General features: G+C 36.2%; 1 protein-coding gene across 4 annotated transcripts in view; it reads right to left on the reverse strand.

Annotated features, from left to right (window-relative positions):
* dennd5a (DENN/MADD domain containing 5A) overlaps nucleotides 1–18,957 on the reverse strand; it is a 67,406-nt gene extending 48,449 nt beyond the window's left edge. The window contains exon 1 of one of the 4 annotated variants that reach the window (XM_048186209.1): nucleotides 18,559–18,957. In XM_048186209.1, coding sequence (XP_048042166.1) covers nucleotides 18,559–18,658 — 100 coding nt within the window. In that variant the 5' untranslated portion in view covers nucleotides 18,659–18,957. The remainder of the gene's footprint in view (nucleotides 1–18,558) is intronic. The other 3 variants (XM_048186208.1, XM_048186211.1, XM_048186210.1) reach the window with 3 other exon arrangements.
* Nucleotides 18,958–19,706: the final 749 nt, after the last annotated feature.

Here is a 19,706-nt window from a genome sequence, read left to right on the forward strand (position 1 = left end):
GTTGGTTAAAATCAACTCTGCGATGCGCCACGCATTACGTAATCACGCTGGAAAGGTCACGCGTAACAAAGACGAAAAATCTCATTTTCTCCTCCAACTTCAAAAATCATCCGACATCATTGTTTTACCTTTTTTTGGAAAGGCCATTTGACTTAGTCTTTGCACGTTCACTTTGTAAACACTGGATCTGTACTTTCGCCTACATCACGCGTGACCTTTCCAATTTGATTAAGTAATGCGGTGTATTGCAGAGCAGCGCAAGATGAGCATTTGTGGTAAAAAGTATATATATATATATATATATATATATATATATATATATATATATATATATATTTTTTTTTTTTTTTTTTTTTTTTTTTTTTTTTTAGAAAATGGCTGATCGTTACGCTAGATAAGACCCTTTTTCCTCATCTGGGATCATGTAGAGCTCTTTGAAGCTGCACTGAAACTGACATTTGGACCTTCAACCCGTTGGTTGTCAGTGAAGCCCACTATATGGAGAAAAATCCTGGAATGCTTTCCTCAAAAACCTTAATTTCTTAATTTCTTATCATGAAATTTATTCCTTTAAAGAAAAAAAAAAAATACAAATTTAATAGTGATACATTTAAAAAAGAGCTCTCCATTCCTAACCAATGTATGTACTTAAAATTTGTAGTATATTTTTGGAATAAAATTTTAGCATAATTGAAGTAAGATAGGAATCTTTTAATTTTTCTTGCATAATTTCCATTTTGCTCATTTTTTAATGTAAAAAATGTACAGAAAATCTTGACTTAGAATTTTGGAAATTCTGTATCACTCAAAATTCTGGAATGAACTATTTTGGCATTAACTGAAACCATTTCTTTATAACATTACTGTACAGCTAATTGTACAGTTTACTACCATTTATCTAAGAAACCTTATAAAAATCATGTAAATGGCAACAATTTAATTTGTTTATATTCATCATAAAAGCATATTTAACTTAGAATGTTAACCATATGAATCTATTTCACTTAACTAAAATATATAATAACAGGTACTGCCAGCAAACTGTGATATCCATTCGTGTCCACGTAAAACTCACAATCACACCAGAATCACTGCAGTGATTCATGGGAAGGACTTCCATGTTCTTCCTATAACCTAAACATGAATTCAGAGGCAGTGCCACACGCAGAGGTGGGAGAAAAGCAATCAGCTCTGATAAATGAAAAGACTTGAGCTAAACACCAATGGAGCCAATGAAAGCCAATGAAAAACTAAACACTCATCATTTTGTCGACAGCAAACAAGCTTTGGATATTATGAACTGCAAACCGATGAATAACAGCAAGGTTAAAAGCACCGGTGCTGTAAACAAACTAACTAAACAGCAAAAATGCTCAAATACAGGAGCACAAGGAACCACATTCAAACCACAAACAAACACCAGGGTGCCAAATATATTCTCAATGGTACAGTGTTTCTACATATATATAGTTTTGTTTTTCAATTTAAGTTTTTTTTTTTTTTTTAATCTATAAACAACCTGCTGCTGATGAGAGTCTGTACATTACAAGTTTATTTTATTTATTTAAAAAAATGATTCACAAAAAAAGTGATTCATCTGTTTGGAAATTTTTCATGAAATGACCCCTGTAAAAATGTGTTGGTACTTTCACAAAGCCATAAAAAGAAAACTAATAATGCAGAGGGGAAAACACACTGTCCGAGGTGTGGTTTTCAGAAAGGTCAGTGCTTTAGAAAACAAACTAGATCTTATATCTTACTGCATTTGGGGAAAGCAGAAATATGCCAAACCAACCACATTAAAATAAATGGTTCAACAAACCATACAGTCATATACATCGAAAAACCCCACAATGCATGTTTCGGCTATTGCAAGCTACATTTGTTCCCATTTTTTTTCTGTCCGGCCCATAGTAATTATACCTGCTGTACACATATTTAATAAATATATGTTATAAGTCGGCATGGAACAGTAGTTGCGATCATCTTTTCTTCCCTTTAAATGCAAATGAGCTGCCACTTTCCAGAAGAGGGCGGAGCTTTACCAGCTCATGCTCAACAAAAACAACAAAGCTGGAGAATCTCACGCAGCCAAAATGAGGATTGTCAGTAACGGTGTTCAGCCTTACATTGTTCAAACCGGAGTCGACACTGATGGAGAGACTCAGGAAGAAGTTACAACTTTTAGAATGAAACTGGACGTTTCTGAATGGTTAGTGGATAAATTTATGTAGTTGCTGTGGAGTTGATTCAACTCATCCACTAGCATGTGCCGTCATGTTAATCTTTTGTGCAAATCCAGTGTTGAATTGACCCTCGTTTGTGAAGCAGTCCGGTACAAAATGACGGCATGACAACAACACTCTACTACAACAACTCTTCCTTTTCTCTAAAGCAGCCCAACATGGCCTCGCCACCTTTGTTGTGTGTTCTCGGGGGCGGGGTTTATGTAAATTTTAGGGTTTGTGATGTCACAAACCCAGGAGGAAGCTTGTTGTAGTCCCTACCAGCCATTTGGTGTAGTCCTTAAAAAGCGATTTCTGTAAAAGAAAATATCTCCCTTTGCATTGAACTTTGAGCGTCGTAACTTTGCAAATGTTGTTTATGCTCAAACAGCAACATTACACACTAACTGAAGTTAAAAAAGTGAAATCATAATCAAGTCAAGGACCCTTTTAACTATTGTTTTCTTTGAAAAATAAAAAATGTTTTTAATTTGTTATTATAGTAGAATAAAGTTGGACTATAACAGATGCTTTTTGCTTTTTAGTGCACAAGCTGATTCCATGGTTCTAGGCTAAGAGGGAAGAGATAAAGCTTATATTGTAAAGTACTTCTGTACAGTGGCTGAAAGCTTTGCGTCTGTTGGCCAGAGAACAGCCAGAGGCCACGAGCCTGACGTGAACACATTAGCTCTGTGAGGAGGAGGGAGTGTTAGTGATGCCCACTGTAGACAGGAAAGACAACATTAATATATCTAAACCAGCAGTGACGGGCCCTGAAGTACCAGCAGTAAGCGATAGCATGATTTTAAAGGCATAGAGCTGTGACTAGTCTACACAACTGCAGAGAAAATATTGAAAAGAAACCCCAATAGAATGCTGCAGGAATGACATATTTTTGTAGGCCAAAACCTGGAAACAAGTTATCATTTTAGCAGTTGTCAGTACTTCACTGCTGGAAAAATGGGCTTTCAATAAAAAGGCTGTCTATGTAGTAGATAGGCGTTTTTTTTAATTCAGTGCTAGACAAAACAGAGACAAAAAAAAGGCTGCTGTCTTCCCATTTGCCAAATAGGTAGAAAAACTTCAACACCCATAATGCACTAGGCATGTTGTCGTCCAAGGCCACTCCCACCAGTCTGCTATGGATACGCTTACCAGAGTCAAATACCGCCTTGCTTTAGTAGGAAATACTTCTTAGCAAACTTTGAGTCATAATGGTGTTGACTTATTGTTCGTGTGTGTAAGAGGTCAACTGAAAGTTTAGCAGGAGTTTGTTACTTTCGGTTTCCAGTGAAGGATCCAGCACATTGTTGGCAGTGACTACAGGCTGCAGAGAATCAGATATAGATCATTTTAGTGCCGACGTCACAATTACATCACGGCGTTAGCTGAAGGTAAACCAAAGGGAAAACTGGAAGCAGCCAATACAAACTAGCTACTTTATCAGATATTAATATTTAGAGTCGGCTACAAAAGGAGCTTAAAATGTCATCTTGTTATGTCACTGGGTGCCAAAATCGATGGAGTACAGACTCTTTTTGTCGCATTTTGCCAGACAAAAAACTAACGACAGCTGTGGTTAAATGCAATAAAACGAGCGGACTGGACAGAAATGAAAAATGCTTGCATTTGCAGTATAAGTATCATTGAAGTCTCATTGAAGTATATGCGCGAGACATCACTGCCGCTGTCAGAGCGCGATCAGACCTCACTAAGCGAGTGCTGAACGCAGTTGGACATAGTGGTGTATTAGAGGTAAAAAATTATATAAATACTGTTCGGTTTCTCACACAAACCGATCGTTTCGTGTCTTAGGACATCAATGTGTCGTCATGAGCCGCAGGGTTTAATTTGGATTTGTCTATGCATGTTTTTTCGACTCTTATTGTTCGAGTTCCCATTCACTCGCATTATAAGACTGACAGGCGGCAACGGTTGGAGTTAAAAATCATCATTTGTGTTCTACTGAAGAAACAAAGTCACCTACACCTTGGATGTGCTGGGGGTAAGCAGAAAAACATCAAATTTTCATTTTTGGGTGAACTATCCCTTTAAATAATCTATTGTCTTTTGTTGGTATAGATTATGGTTTGGTTATAGGTCTAAAGATTTCCCATGCATGCCCACCTAATCAGAAATTGGGGAACAAGTTAAGTGATTTCTAAAGTTTTTTAGTGCGACTTTGTTAGCGACTTTGTTAGTCGTACAACTAGCAGTTAGGTTTGCGTCGTCTCCCTTTCTACAGTTGCCATAAGTGCAGTGCAGGTAATCCTGTCAGATTGTTGAGTGTGGGTGTACGGGTCGGCCAATCTGGTTCTGTGTCTTAAAGTTAACTTTTTCAAAAAACAATCACGGTCCCAGACGGTAAGTGATTTTACATATTCGGATAAAATCGGATTTTCTCCAGCCATCGATAAAAAAAACAAGTGAAGCCTTCCCTTGCTATGCCAACTCAAACTTTCGGGGAAAATGTTTTTAAATAAAGACTGAAAGAGTTGTCGGAAGCTTAATGATGGTGACGTTCAGTTCATTTATAGCCTACGTTAAGCTTTTTCTGCCGACTGTATTTAGTTTATTTATTTTAGTTTAATTGATAAAAGTTGTGATCATTTGTGAAGATTATCATGTTGAACAAAAAGTGTAAGAATCATTAACCTTTGTTGGTCACAGAGCTCATTTTATATAATAATCAAAACACCAATGGAAAAATCCTATTGTTTTTTTATCAAGGGAACCAGGGTGATTCGAACACCAGGTTGGCCTACAAAAATACGCCATCACTCTATACTGGGAATTTAAGAATGAGAAATGACAGATTGATTATGCGTCACTTGTACGCCTCTGCCAACGAATAATTGGACTGGGGTTGATGTGATGACACAATGTTGATCCTTGCAGCACGACTGCCGTCGGATGAATGAGGAGCCCACAGAGAGACACTCTTAGTATTTTTACTGAATTGTAAAGTACTCTTTATGCAAAAAAGGTTCTATATAATGAGAAAAATCTTAAATAATTGTGGTTTTTCTATTGTTTTCTAATGATAAAGTACGTTTAGAAGGTGTTTAATTCAAGTAATTCAAATTAAAAATGTGGTTAAATTAAATTAAATCCATCAAAATGAACCCCTTAAAAGGTTCTATATATATATGAAGCGCCTGAAAGAACCCTTTAAGGTTCTATATAGAACCTTTTCTTCTAAGAATGAGCTTACGTCTATGTGTGAGCAAAGAAAGGGGCTCAAAAAAGAGCAAATTAATTTCAGAGGAGTAACAGATGGCAGATGACGTTTTCCTGTGAAAATTCGCTGCGGAAACAAACATATCCGAACAGCTGAGAGCAGCCCCACATATACAGCCTCTTCACCCCCGCATATCTTAAAGTTCACTAAGTCCAAACCAAACCCAAGCTGCTCTTTCTCCATTTTACCTTGACGTTTTATGCATTTGTGCTCATTGTGCTCCAAATCTACTCATTTGTTAGCAATACAGTGCAGGTTAATATGCAATGGAAATGCAAATGGAAAAACACTGTTACTCAATTATTAATATATAAAACAACTTTACAGTGTCACAATTTCTTTAAAGAAATAGCATATCTCTCCTCATTTTCGGGGAATGTTTCATATTCAGCACAAATGTTCCAGGATAAGTTATGCACTGAATTTTGTGATGTTGCAGTGCATCATCATCATCATCAAGTTTATCCTTCACATGCATTTTTAATCCATGCCAGTTTAAACTTTCAACTGATTTTAAGCCATTCAAGCACAATTAAAAGCAAAAGAGAACTCAATTTGGTACTTGCACGCTTAGAACAGATGAGTTTGCGTGCATGCACGGAAAGCAGCCTGTCACAGCGTATGTGCTAAATTGAGTTGGGGTTTTTTTGCAGCTTATTGTGCTTAAACACTCAAATACACACAAAGTTATATCAAAATACCATTTTTGGCAAAAACACAGTAAACACAGTCAGTTATGCCTTATGTACCTTGTATTCAAGCAAGCAATACGGTAATTTTTGAACAATAGTTGAGCTGAATAAAACTACCCAGCACGTTGGGCAAACATTTAACCCAACCGCTGGGTTTGACCATTTTCAACCTAACTTGGGTTGCTTTTAGAGTGTACAGTGATACAAATTCTTTATTATTTCTTACATGAATGCTGCTGTTAAATAGACCTGCTGTGTCTGAAAAACTTGAAGTACTGTTTATTTCATTTGTACCTTTGTTCTAATTGTATTTATTTGTCTTATCATTAATAATTATATATTTTTTGCTCTTATTTCATTACTTTAATGCGTTAACTAACATGAACTAACATTGAGCAATAGGGGTGAATTCAGGTTGATTGAGACAATTTTATGTCATTTCAAGTGTCCCATTCACCCTGAATTGCCCCCTACATTTGTTACAGTATTTATTAATCTTTGTTAATGTTAGTTAATAAAAAAATACTGTCGTTCACTGTTTTTTCATGTTAGTTCACAGTGCATTAACTATAACACAACTTTTGATATTTATAATGTATTAGTAAATGTTGAAATTAAGATTTTTTTAAGGGCATTTTTCTTACAAAAATCAATCGCTTCACTTCAGAAGGCCCTGGATCCGTATGGATTATGTTTATGATGGATGGATGCATTTTTTTGGGCTTCAAAATCTAGACCCCCATTCACTGCCATTATAAAGCTTGGAGGAGATATATTTTAAAATTTTATCTCCGATTGTGTCTGAAAGAAGATAGTCATACACATCTAGGATGGCTTGAGGGTGAGTAAATCATGGGATAATTTTCATTTTTTTGCGAACTGCCCCTTTAAGGGTGTAAGGGAAGGGTCAACAGTGATGTAATTACAGAAATTACAGTAATTATAAAAAGTACAATGTAAAAACAGGTGTATTAGGGGTATTTCATGGTTGGAGAATGGATCAAGATCGTTGGCACAGTGGAGATTCATGGTAAGCAGCCCTTTTTTTTTTGCTCCAGAGCAACCTCAAGCTATTCAGCAACATGCAAGGTTAAAATAAGCAGGCTAACAATGCTGTGTTCCTCTGCTCTAACAGGAAGAAAGACATGAGCTCATTTTTACACAGGAACAAACAGACTCTACACAGAGTTAAAGACAATTGTGGCTAATTTCTGTAATTACATGGTGTAGCGTGAAACGGCTAGGGCTGGGCTGCTTCAAAATGGCTTTAATTGGGAAGTCACACATCTTTAAATTGTGCGTGCTAGATAGAGTTAAGCCAGTTTAGGAATTTACGGGATATTCAATCACAGAATTTCATGACTTTACATGGATGTTTAGCTATTGTGTTCTCAAATGCAGAAAGAAGCTTAAAAATTTTTCAAAGCTGCTCTTTAAAAAAGTCTTTATCATGCACACGAGATTAATGACTAATCAGAGTCCGAGGAGCTCAAAGGAGCGCTCCTTCATAGTGATGTCATTGAGAAAGAGCTCAAGAGACGGGGGTGCATGGGAAACTCCTGGGGGACAGTGTTTAAATCTGTATGTGTGAGTGTGTGTGTCGAGCCCAGCTGCCGTCCTCGGTATAACTGTGAGGCTGTGAGCCAGCCAATCAAAACACTCTGCCAGCAGGGCCTCTCATGCATATGCTAATGAAGCCCTCACCCTGTGCCCTGTCATTGGGAATAAAAGAGGGTTTTGTCACAAACTTTGCAGAATTCTGGCACATGGAACTATTGCTGTTTTATGCAAAACTAACACGACGGAGGATGAGAAAGCTAATTAAAAAAATACTATGATTACAAATGAACACTAGTATTCTGCATATTCTGCACTCCAATTTGCAGCTTTCATCTGATCAGTGATATAACAGAAGCTATTTTGGTCATACTTTATTTTAGGTGTATTTAAAGGATTCTGAATGAAAATGCCCAGATAAGTTACTCAGCTCCATTTCATCCAAGATGTTCATGTCTTTCTTTCTTCATGTCAAAAAGAAATTAAGGTTTTTGAGGAAAACATTCCAGGATTTTTCTCTGTATAGTGGACTTCACTGGGGTTCAACATTTTAGTGCAGCTTCAAAGGGCTCTACATGATCCCAGACGAGGAATAAGGGTTTTATCTAGCGAAACCATTAGTCATTTTCTAAAAAAATAAATAAAAATGATATACTTTTTAACCACAAATGCTTATCTTGCACTGCTCTGCAAGATAACACATTGAAAAGGTCACGGAAGTTCCAATCCAGTGTTTACAAAGTGAATGTGCAAAGACTAAGTCAAACGTCCTTTACAAAAAAAGGTAAAACAACGATGTCAGATAATTTAAAGTTGGAGGAGAAAATGAGATGTAATTTTTCGTCCTACCGCGGTACTTCCGTCTACATCATGCGTGACCTTTCCAACATGATTACGTCATGCGTGGCGCATCACAAAGCAGTGCAAGATGAGCATTTGTGGTTAAAAAGTTTATAATTTTTATATTTTTTCAGAAAATGGCTGATCGTTTCACTAGATTAGACTCTTATTCCTCGTCTGGGATCATGTAGAGCTCTTTGAAGCTGCACTCCACATTTGGACCTTCAAACCAATGAAGTCCACTATATGGAGAAAAATCCTGGAATGTTTTCCTCAAAAACTTTAATTTCTTTTCAACTGAAGAAATAAAGAAACATCGTGGATGACATGGAGGTGAGTAACTTATCAGGAAATTTTAATTCTGAAGAGAACTAATCCTTTAACTACTATATACTTACATCAAAAAACAAACTTTTAGTTACAAAGTACTTTTTCACAACGGAAAGAACGCAGAAAAAACAGTTGAGTAAACCAACTGTATGAGGACTTGTCACAGCAGTACTAAGTACAGGTTAGCACTTGCGATGTGTAAGTTACAGAGAGATGTTTGTCAACTTTGTCAGTCGAAACCATCACAACACTTCAAAAATATGCCACAAAATGTCTCACAATTCACACTGCCACTTAAAGGTGCCGTAGAACGTCTTTTTAAAAGATGTAATATAAGTCTAAGGTGTCCCCTGAATGTGTTTGTGAAGTTTCAGCTCAAAATACCCCATAGATTATTATTATTATTATTTTTTTTTTTTTTTTTTAACTGCCTATTTTGGGGCATCATTAAATATGAGCCGATTCAGGCTGCGGCCCCTTTAAATCCTCGTGCTCTCCGCCCACGGAGCTCACGCTTGCCTTAAACAGCATAAACAAAGTTCACACAGCTAATATAACCCTCAAAATGGATCTTTACAAAGTGTTCGTCATGCAGCATGTCTAATCGCGTAAGTATGGTATTTATTTGGATGTTTACATTTGATTCTGAATGAGTTTGATAGTGCTCCGTGGCTAAAGCTAATATTACACACTGTTGGAGAGATTTATAAAGAATGAAGTTGTGTTTATGAATTATACAGACTGCAAGTGTTTAATAATGAAAATAACAACAGTCTTCTCTCTGTGAATATAGTAAGAAACGATGGTAACTCTAACCACGTTTAATAGTACATTAGCAACATGCTAACGAAACATTTAGAAAGACAATTTACAAATATCACTAAAAATATCATGATATCATGGATCATGTCAGTTATTATTGCTCCATCTGCCATTTTTCGCTATTGTTCTTGCTTGCTTACCTAGTCTGATGATTCAGCTGTGCACAGATCCAGACATTAATACTGGCTTGTCTAATGCTTTGAACATGAGCTGGCATATGCAAATATTGTACATATTAATGATCCTGACTATTACTTAACAGTCGGTGTTATGTTGAGATTCGCCTGTTCTTCGGAGGTCTTTTAAACAAATGAGATTTATATAAGAAGAGGAAACAATGGAGTTTGAGACTCACTGTATGTCATTTCCATGTACTGAACTCTTGTTATTTAACTATGCAAAGATAAATTCAATTTTTAATTCTAGGGCACCTTTAATGTGTAGAGCAAACACGTCTTTGCAAACGGTCTTGTCATTCACACACTGCAAATTCTTGTCACTCTTGATCTGTTTGTAAATGTGATGGTAACATGCTAATAGCAAAGAACGAAGGGTGCAGGAAGTGAGAATGTACACTCAAAAGTTACTTAAGGTCATAGACATGAAACCTCACAGAAAGGGCTGCGTATAGAACAGCTTTTTATATATAAGAAAAGGATCATATGTATCCATAAAAACGTTTTATGACTGCAAAAGCAGTTTACCGATGGCACAAATTTAACTTAAGATCACAGTCAGCGCTTGATTGCTAGGAGTTTCCCAGTAGATGACTGAAATGAGATTAAATGCAACACTTATTTTACATAGTGCTTATAAAAAAAAAAAAAAGAAGACATTTGTATCCAAAACTGTACAATTCAGCTTTTCTGAATCTCAAGCGCAAGAAATATTTTACTAAACGGCTTTCTATTTGAGCTTCACGATTCTGGATAAACTGAGAATCACAATTTGTTGTTGTTGTTTCAAATCGAGATCAAGATTCTCCCATGATTCTGAATAGACGACTAAAGAAAATAATGTAATTTACTAGAGGTTCTGACAAAATGTTAATTGCAGAAGTCTAATTTAAAACTACATATAATTAATTTTATTTTTTTATTTTTTTTAAATGGTTTGAATGAATGATTCAATGACTCACTCAGCATTTTTGAACAAATCTCTTGAATGAATGATTCAATGACAAATACATTTTTAAAAGTCGCTTGTCACCACCTACTGGTGTAACGATGTAATAGATACAATCGTTATTTAAAGCGCCAAGTTACTTTCAAAAGCTGATTTACTCTATTTTGATCGCTACCGTAGACATCAGTGTTTATATCCGAACTATAAACATTTATCCCGGTACTTCTGTGATCATTTTAATTATTGTAACATAGAAATAATGATAACTGTATGGTGGAAAAGACTGTTTGTGAAGCTGTTTCATACCTAAACATGACAACTGCTCGCTCTGGATCAGAACACAGATCTAAATGTTCGCTGTGATACTTGTCAAAGGTTAAATATAGCCAAATTGCTGTCATTAATTGTGCATCTTTACTTTATATTAATTGAACTCATAGGCTGTACGAAAAAAGTGTGACCAGTGTGGTCTGATTCACAAACAAATGACTCTTATGAGCCAGTTTCTCAGTCAAATGACTCTTTAACTTGAAAGTTAGCAGTCTGGTTTATACTTTATTGAATGAACTCACTGAATCCATCGGAGCAGTTACTGAATCATCATCCGACCCACTTAATGAACTGCAAGTCATCTCAAAATGAAGCAAGTTTTATGTACTTCAGCATCATTACTGACTGACTGTTCATATGATAACTTAACTAGTTAAAGATACACAGTTTTTTCTACCCAAAATAAATATTTATTCCACTTTGTCCTCGTTTAACCACAAATCTAAGGAGGGCAACATATCAGACGTTCACTGGAAAACTGAGGTGCTCTTAAACGTGCTTGAGTGCAACAGTGACCCACTTTCAACGGTCTAATGGATGTTTTTCATTACTGCTAAATCAGGCCCAACCGTCTAGCCCGACAGAGAAATGCAAGGAATGACAATGGATCTTATTTTCTGTATCTTTGCCAAGAGATATGCTAACTCTTCAGCAATGTGCAGCATTCCCATCGCCAATGGGAAGAACGTATCAGAAAGGGTCACGGGACGCTCACGGGGCCATGTGGAGCACTTTTCTCAAGAGTCTATATCAGAATACATTCAACACAACGTGTGTAAAAAAAGACAAATGTTCTACAGCTAAAATAGTGCATTAACAGGATAATTCAGTTGCTTCTGTGGAACAAAAAAGAAGATATTTTGAGAAATGTCTCAGTGTTTTTTGTTCATACAATGGAAGTCAGTGGTCTCTAAAACTTTGGTTATCAACAACACACTTAAAATATCTTCTTTTGTGTTCCGCAGAATAAAGAAAGTGAGTAAATGATGATTTTTGAGAGAACTACACCTTTAAGCTCTGGTCATGTGATGCAGCACATCCCTTCAGATGTAAACAAGAGCTGAGAAAATATGGAAGGCATAAGCAGCTTAAAGGCACTATGATTTAAATCAATAATATTCCGCATGCCTGAAATTAAAACATCCAGTAAACAATCGACCACAGCAAACAATACAACTATGGTGTACTGAAATACTCCTGACAAAGCAGCTAATCAGACCTCTAGAGGTAAAAACAGACCTTCCTTCTGCCCTCACTGCATCATGACAAAAATACAATCATTTCTTTGATCTTTATGCACTGAAAGGAAAAAAAGCATGTGACACAACACAAACACAGTCAATGAGATCATATTCAATGTTATATATCATATATATATATATATATATATAGGTCATTGACGGATAAGGTTTTTAAAAGTGTAAAAAAATATAATGGAGATATAATTAATTTTGAAGGTTTATTAAGTGTTAACAATGAGATTATGTGGTTTTTATAATCAATTAACACTGCTTTTGTCATTTTTTTACAAGATGGACAAAATTTGCCATTCGGTTTAACCAAAACTTCGGTTTTACCGAATGATGATATTTTCAAACAATGCTAACAGGCTGATATCTAGCTAGCTTGCAAAAGGACAATCAAACATTTTATATTTAGTACAAGTTTTTAAAATATTACAACATTTTCCATGTTTTATAGCGGTTGTACCGAATGACCTGATGTTTCAGGACATGCGTATGAGAGTGAAAACATGAATTTTTCAAATAGTTAAGAGAGAGTTAGTTACTTTGCTTCACGACCATGTGGTCCTTTTCAGGTGTCTGAATGATGTCACATCCTGTCACATGATACTGACTCCATGACTTGATCCAAAATGGTCCCTTTATATTGGTTACTCCAAATGACATCAATGAAATTCATTTTCCCGGACATTTTTTCTCAAAACAAAGCAACGACTTCTACACATAATTTTAAAGGGATAGATCACCCAAAAATGAAAATTATCCCATGATTTACTCACTCTCAAGCCATCTTAGGTGGATATGACTATCTTCTTTCAGACGAACACAATCCGAGATATTTTTAAAAATATCCTTAGTCCTCCAAGGTTTATAATGGTTGAAAAAATGCATCCATCCATAAAAAAAAACCCAATCCATATGACTCAGGAGGGTTAAAAAAGGCCTTTTGAAGAGAAAGGGATGCGTTTTTGTAAGAAAAAATATTCATATTTAAAACTTAAAAATAACTAGCTTCTGGCGGATGACCGTACGCATACTGCGCACGTCAATTTGGGCGGATTACTCGTTTGGCGCAAGCCGACTTGCGCATTCTGCGTGCGGTCGTTCGCCGGAAGCTAGTTGTTTGAATATATAAAGTTTTAAATATCAATATTTTTCCTACAAAAACGCATCCATTTGCTTCAAAAGGCCTTTATTAACCCTCCTGAGTCGTATGGATTCATTTTTTTATGGATGGATGCATTTGTTCTGTCTTCAGAATTTGGACCCCCATTCACAATCATTATTAACCTTGGAGGACTAAGGATATTTTTAAATAAATCTCGGATTGTGTTCATCTGAAAGAAGATAGTCATATACACCTAGGATGGCTTGAGGGTGAGTAAATCCTTGAATAATTTTTATTTTTGGGTGAACTATCCCTTTAATACCATTTTTGCACTATGTTGTTATATGATGTTATAAAATCATGCCAGTATAAAAATTATACATATATTAATTACATTTTAAGATATTTTAATCACAAATGAAATGGCTGTATTGGCCTTTGGACGGTTAAACCAAATGACCTTTTGACACTTCAAAATCTTTAAAATGCCTTTATATGTAGCAAAATATAGTTAAAACCTTTTGGATTCAATAAAAGAGATCTAGTTGTACTACCTTATATACTTTGGATGTCATATCTTTGTTTTTTATATATATACAGTATACACACACACACACGGAGTCACATCATATTTCTTCTTTAAAACCAAATTTTTGTAGTGTTTTACAGGGTTAGTTCACCCAAAAATGAAATTTCTATCATTAATTACTCACCCTCATGTCGTTCCACACCCGTAAGACCTTCGTTCATCTTCAGAACACAAATTAAGATATTTTGATGAAATCCGAGAGATTTTTTTTATCTCCCATAGAAAGCAACATAATTACCACATTCAAGGTCCAGAAAGGTTGAAAAAACATTGTTAAAATAGTTCATGTGACTACAGTGGTTCAACCTTAATGTTATGAAGCAATGAAAATACATTTTGTGCACAAAAACAAAACAAAAATAACGACTTTATTCAACAATTTCTTCTCTTCCCTGTCAGACTCCTACAGTTTTACGCTGTGAGCAGTTTACGTACAAAAAGTATTCTCGTCGCTTCATAACATTAAGGTTGAACCACTGTAGTCACACTGTACACACTTTCTGGACCTTGAATGTGGTAATTATGTTGCTTTCTATGGGAGATTAAAAAACACTCTCAGAGTTCATGAAAAATATCTTAATTTGTGTTCTGAAGGTGAACGAAGGTCTTACTGGTTCATACTCTCAAAGTACTTTTTTGGCAAACCAACAACCACAATCACGCTTACATATGCATGATAAAAAAAAAAAAAAACTAGACTCGTTTCCTCTAAAAACAGCATGTTAGCAGTTTCCTTCCCCAGCTAACACAGATTCAAGAGTGTTACCCAGTCATGTGCTTATGTACTTTTTACAATAGTGACATGTTAAAACATTTCAAAACAACTAAATCTCTCTTTTTTTTTTTTTACACATTAAAACATCAGCGCATCAGTAAACTCTTGCCACAACAATGTGACTGGTTGCTGCTTTAGGGCTTTTTGTGCTCCCCCGATGATCTCAGTGACCTCTCTTTGTCTCGAGGGTCTCGTGTGGGACACACTCCATTGATCGCGCTTTTCCCCAGGGGGAACGTCATGATGGACACCAGTCACTTTCACTACAGGGTCAGCTGCACTACAACCATGTCTAAATGTATCATTTATTGCTCATCAATGCATCGAGCCTCGACAGACATGAATGATTGCAAGCTTCTCCATGACTCAGAGTTGCACAATACACACATAACAGTACAATCATGCTCTCTGACAAAATGCACGTAAGGATAAGGATGGATCGATGGCATGGGGACAGAGTGAGAGCATTTCGGGCCATTTGTCCTGTTGGGCCAGAGCAGCTTTATCACTATGTCTATGTTTACACTGCAAGCCTAAGTGCTCAATTCTGATTTATTGCTCACATCTGATTTTTTTTTTTGGCTGTTCACATTACGTTTTAACAATATCAGATATGAGTGTGAACAGGTCACGGTCCTAAACTGACATGAGTGGACACGCCCCTTACTGCTGATTGGCATGTTTTGGTGCTCGGTTTGATCCACTTTCAACAGTGTTTCTCCAGCATTTGTTTTCTGCACCTTTAATAGTCTTTAGTTATATGTCATAAGAATGATTTCTAAAGCATCAGGCTCTAAATACGCCACGGTTTCACAGACAAGGCTTAAGCCTAGCAGTCCCAGACTAAAATGCATTATTGATATAAGCAACTTGCACTGACAGATCTTAAAATATGTCACTGCCATCGTTTTGTCTCAAGATGCACATCAGTAATGTTTTTTCTAAGGCATGTTTATAAAAACTTCTTAGTCTTAATTGAACTAACAATCCTGGCTTAATCTAAGCCCTGTCTGTGAAACCAGGCCTATATGCCACAGTTTAGTTACAGTAAAAGTTTTAAAGGCACAATATGTAAGATTTTTTTATTAAAATATCCAAAAACCACTAGAACGGTGTTATATATTTTGTAGGGATGTCAATGCGATTAATCGCATACAAAATAAATGTTTGAGTTCGCCTAATATATGTGGGTGTACTGTGTGTAACTATTATATAAATACAAACACATTCATGTATATATTTGAGAAATATTTACAAGTATATGTATTTATTTACATTTTTATATAATTTATATTATACAAATAAAAATATTTTGTACATAAATAACATATTTCTCTTAAATATATACATTAAAGGTGCAATATGTAAGAATTTTGCAGTAAAATATCCAAAAACCACTAGGCCATTGCTATATATTTTGTTCACTTGAGGACTTACAATATCCCAAATGTTTGCAACTATTTGTAAATCGTGAGAAAATTGCAATTTTAACCAAGGCTCCGGGACGTGTGAGGAGTCGCCTGTCAATTGCGTCATACCCGCGTTACCCTCGGTTTCCGGGTTTTTTTTGTAGAAACCATGGAAACACCAAAGACGTTTTAATATTTACATGTTTCAATAGACAAAAGAACAACTGTTTTGATATATTTATAGACAGAAAACTAATTAATGTTATGTAGCTCAACATGTTTAGTCTTATTTAAATCTAATTTTCTTGATTTACATCGAGTACCATGCTTTACCATGCCTCAGAGAAAAACACTATTTTGTCAAGTAGCTAAAATAGCATAATCAGATGCAGCTTTATTTTTATTAACAGTAATACAGCATTTTCTCCATCAATACGTTTTAAAATTAATTGCAAGCCATTTATCAACACAAGCCATCCATTTAATATGATATTCTAAAATTGATCTATCTTACTGCAGCTTGTTTAAATTTTGTTTTCTTGATTTACCGCGAGTACCATGTTTTACCATGCCTAACATCGATCTAGCTTACTGCAGTGTCAACAAGTGTCTCATAGTAGCCGGCGAGCGAACGCACAGAGTAGCATTATAACAACTTTCAACACATTCAAATGTATCTAATATGATAAACAGTGCTGCTTTACCCCACAGACACTTGAACAGAAGAAAAAAACTGTAAAAAAGACTGTATTTTAAAACTGTATTAAATTGTATGTGTCTGTGTGAAATGTAATATTTATTTATTTTTGGATAAATAATATTTTGGATATATAATTAAATGTAACTTAATTATTTCTTTTGGTAAATGCTCTATTTTTCTTAGTAGAGCCAAACCAGTGGCCTCGATGAGCCCTGCATCCAGAAACAGCATTTCCAGAAACTCAAATTCAGTGACTGACTATCAGTGTTTCACCTTTTACATACGATTTAAAACACCGACGGTGCGGATCACAGAGCGCCACAACTATCACCCGCTGACACTGACGCAACAAAACACTTATGGAATGAAACCTGCATAAATGAAACACCCTTTTCACAAACATCCAAGAAAATTTAAGAGGAAACCGATGCTCTGATTACATCAGTGGAGATCTAGCAAAACAGAAAATGCATGATGAGGAAGCCTGAAACCACAGGAAATCTGCACTCTCGCCCTACAAGACTTCACGTGCTGGTTGAAAAGGCCTTTTACATGAGAATATGGTGTAAGTGAGTCACTGTAAAACACTAAAACGGGAAAATATACGGCCACACTTTAGTTTAGGGTCAATTCTCATTATTTCGCATCAACAAACTCCTAATTACTGCTTATTAATAGTTAGTAAGGTACTTAAATTTAGGTGTTGGGTAGGATTAAGAGATGTAGAATAAAGTCGTGAAGAATAAGGCATTAGTATGTGCTTTAGAAGTACTAATAAACAGCCAATATCCTAGTAATATACATGCTAATAATAAGCAACTAGTTAATAGTGAGAATTGGACCCTAAACTAAAGTTACTATATGTTTGTATCAGACTGTTTTAAAACTTAAAATTTTATTTCTTCATTTTAATCTCACATAAAGTGACTGAATACTGGAGATGAAGGAATTGATCATGTTGGGTTGAAAAAGATTACATAATAGTAATAAAATCTCGTTTTGAAGAATGCTGGAAATGTTTATGAAGAAATAAATCCTGTTACATAAATATAAATGAACGCAGAACATAAACACCTCGAATATGCGAAGATATTGTAGAATATAGATTATATTACTGATCCTCATTCTTGTAAACAAAAGTAAATAATGTCAGCCTCCATTTTTTTTTTTTTTTTTTTTGTATAAACAATATGGAAGGATGATCTATTATGAAATGACAGATTTGATCTTCTGTTGAGTTTAACCTAATTAATATAAGCTTTTCCCAAGAATAAACAATAAGTAAACAGGTTTCCTTTAAGAATGAAGGGTCTCTAGTAAGGTCTGTAACACCCCAAATGTTTGTTTTTAAAGTCCACCGTCCGTGAATATAATATAATAATAAATAAATCTCAACTGACCTCTCTGAAATGACATTTTAGCGTATTTTCAGCAGGTTTAATCATTACAGGACTCTATTTATTCTAGTTTTCGGTTTGATTCATCACATAACTAACACCTTTAAGCAAATACTCAGTAAAACCACATAAATCTGTCGAAATCAGACTCGTGAACCGCTGATCGGGTCTTACCGGACAGCTCGTCTGGTTCTAAGCCGCTCTCGGTGTCCAGACCGCAGACCACGAAATAATCCGCGAAGCGGCAGGAGCTCGAGCTGAATCCGGTGCTCATTTTGAGTCGGCTCCGCTTGTGCTCTTCTGTTTGCGGGTCTAGAGGAGCGCATAGTACGAGCTCTCTGGATCATTCTGCGCAGCCATTGCGGATGGGAATCAAGGCAGGAGCCCAGAGCGCCAGTCGCATTGTGGCCTCCGGTACAGCTGTTCTCCGTCCTCAGCGCCCGCTCGTGCGCATGCGCGTTGCTCTGCTCGGGATGACGTTATGCGCTTAAGCATCACCGCGCGTGAAGAGACTGAACATCAGCTGGAATATTAATCGCCTCTTTGACGGGAATTAATGTCATGTCGCATATTAAGTTATCAACAAGTCCAGGAACTATGAAGTAATTGCAGTAGCCTACATATTGTCGTTATAAATCGGAGCAGAATGGCAAAATATGTTGATGCTGTCCTCTAGTGGTGCATTTGGAAATCGCATATATTATTGCATATCCAAAATCATTGAATTCAGGTGTTCCGATCACTTCCATGGCCACAGGTGTATAAAATCAAGCACTAGGCATGAAGACTGCTTCTACAAACATTTGTGAAAGAATGGGTCGCTCTCAGGAGCTCAGTGAATTCAAACGTGGTACCGTGATAGGTTGCCACCTGTGCAATAAGTGCATTCGTGAAATTTCCTCACTACTAAATATTCCACAGTCAACTGTTAGTGGTATCATAACAAAGTGGAAGCAATTGGGAACAACAGCAACTCTGTAAAATCACATTGCCAACTTTCTGCAGAGTCAATAGCTACAAACCTCCAAACTTTGTGTGGCCTTCAGATTAGCTCAAGAACAGTGAGTAGAGAGCTTCATGGAATGGGTTTCCATGGCCGAGCAGCTGCATCCAAGCCTTACATCACCAAGTGCAATGCAAAGCGTCGAATGCAGTGGTGTAAAGATATCTCTGGAGTGACCAATCACGCTTCTCTGTCTGGGTTTGGTACTTGTTTTTCAGGGGTTGGGCTTGACCCCTTAGTTCCAGTGAAAGGAACTCTTAATGCTTCAGCATACCAAAACATTTTGGACAATTTCATGCTCCTAACTTTGTGGGAACAG

Source organism: Megalobrama amblycephala, linkage group LG3, assembly GCF_018812025.1.
Source record: "Megalobrama amblycephala isolate DHTTF-2021 linkage group LG3, ASM1881202v1, whole genome shotgun sequence".
Lineage (NCBI taxonomy): Eukaryota > Metazoa > Chordata > Actinopteri > Cypriniformes > Xenocyprididae > Megalobrama > Megalobrama amblycephala.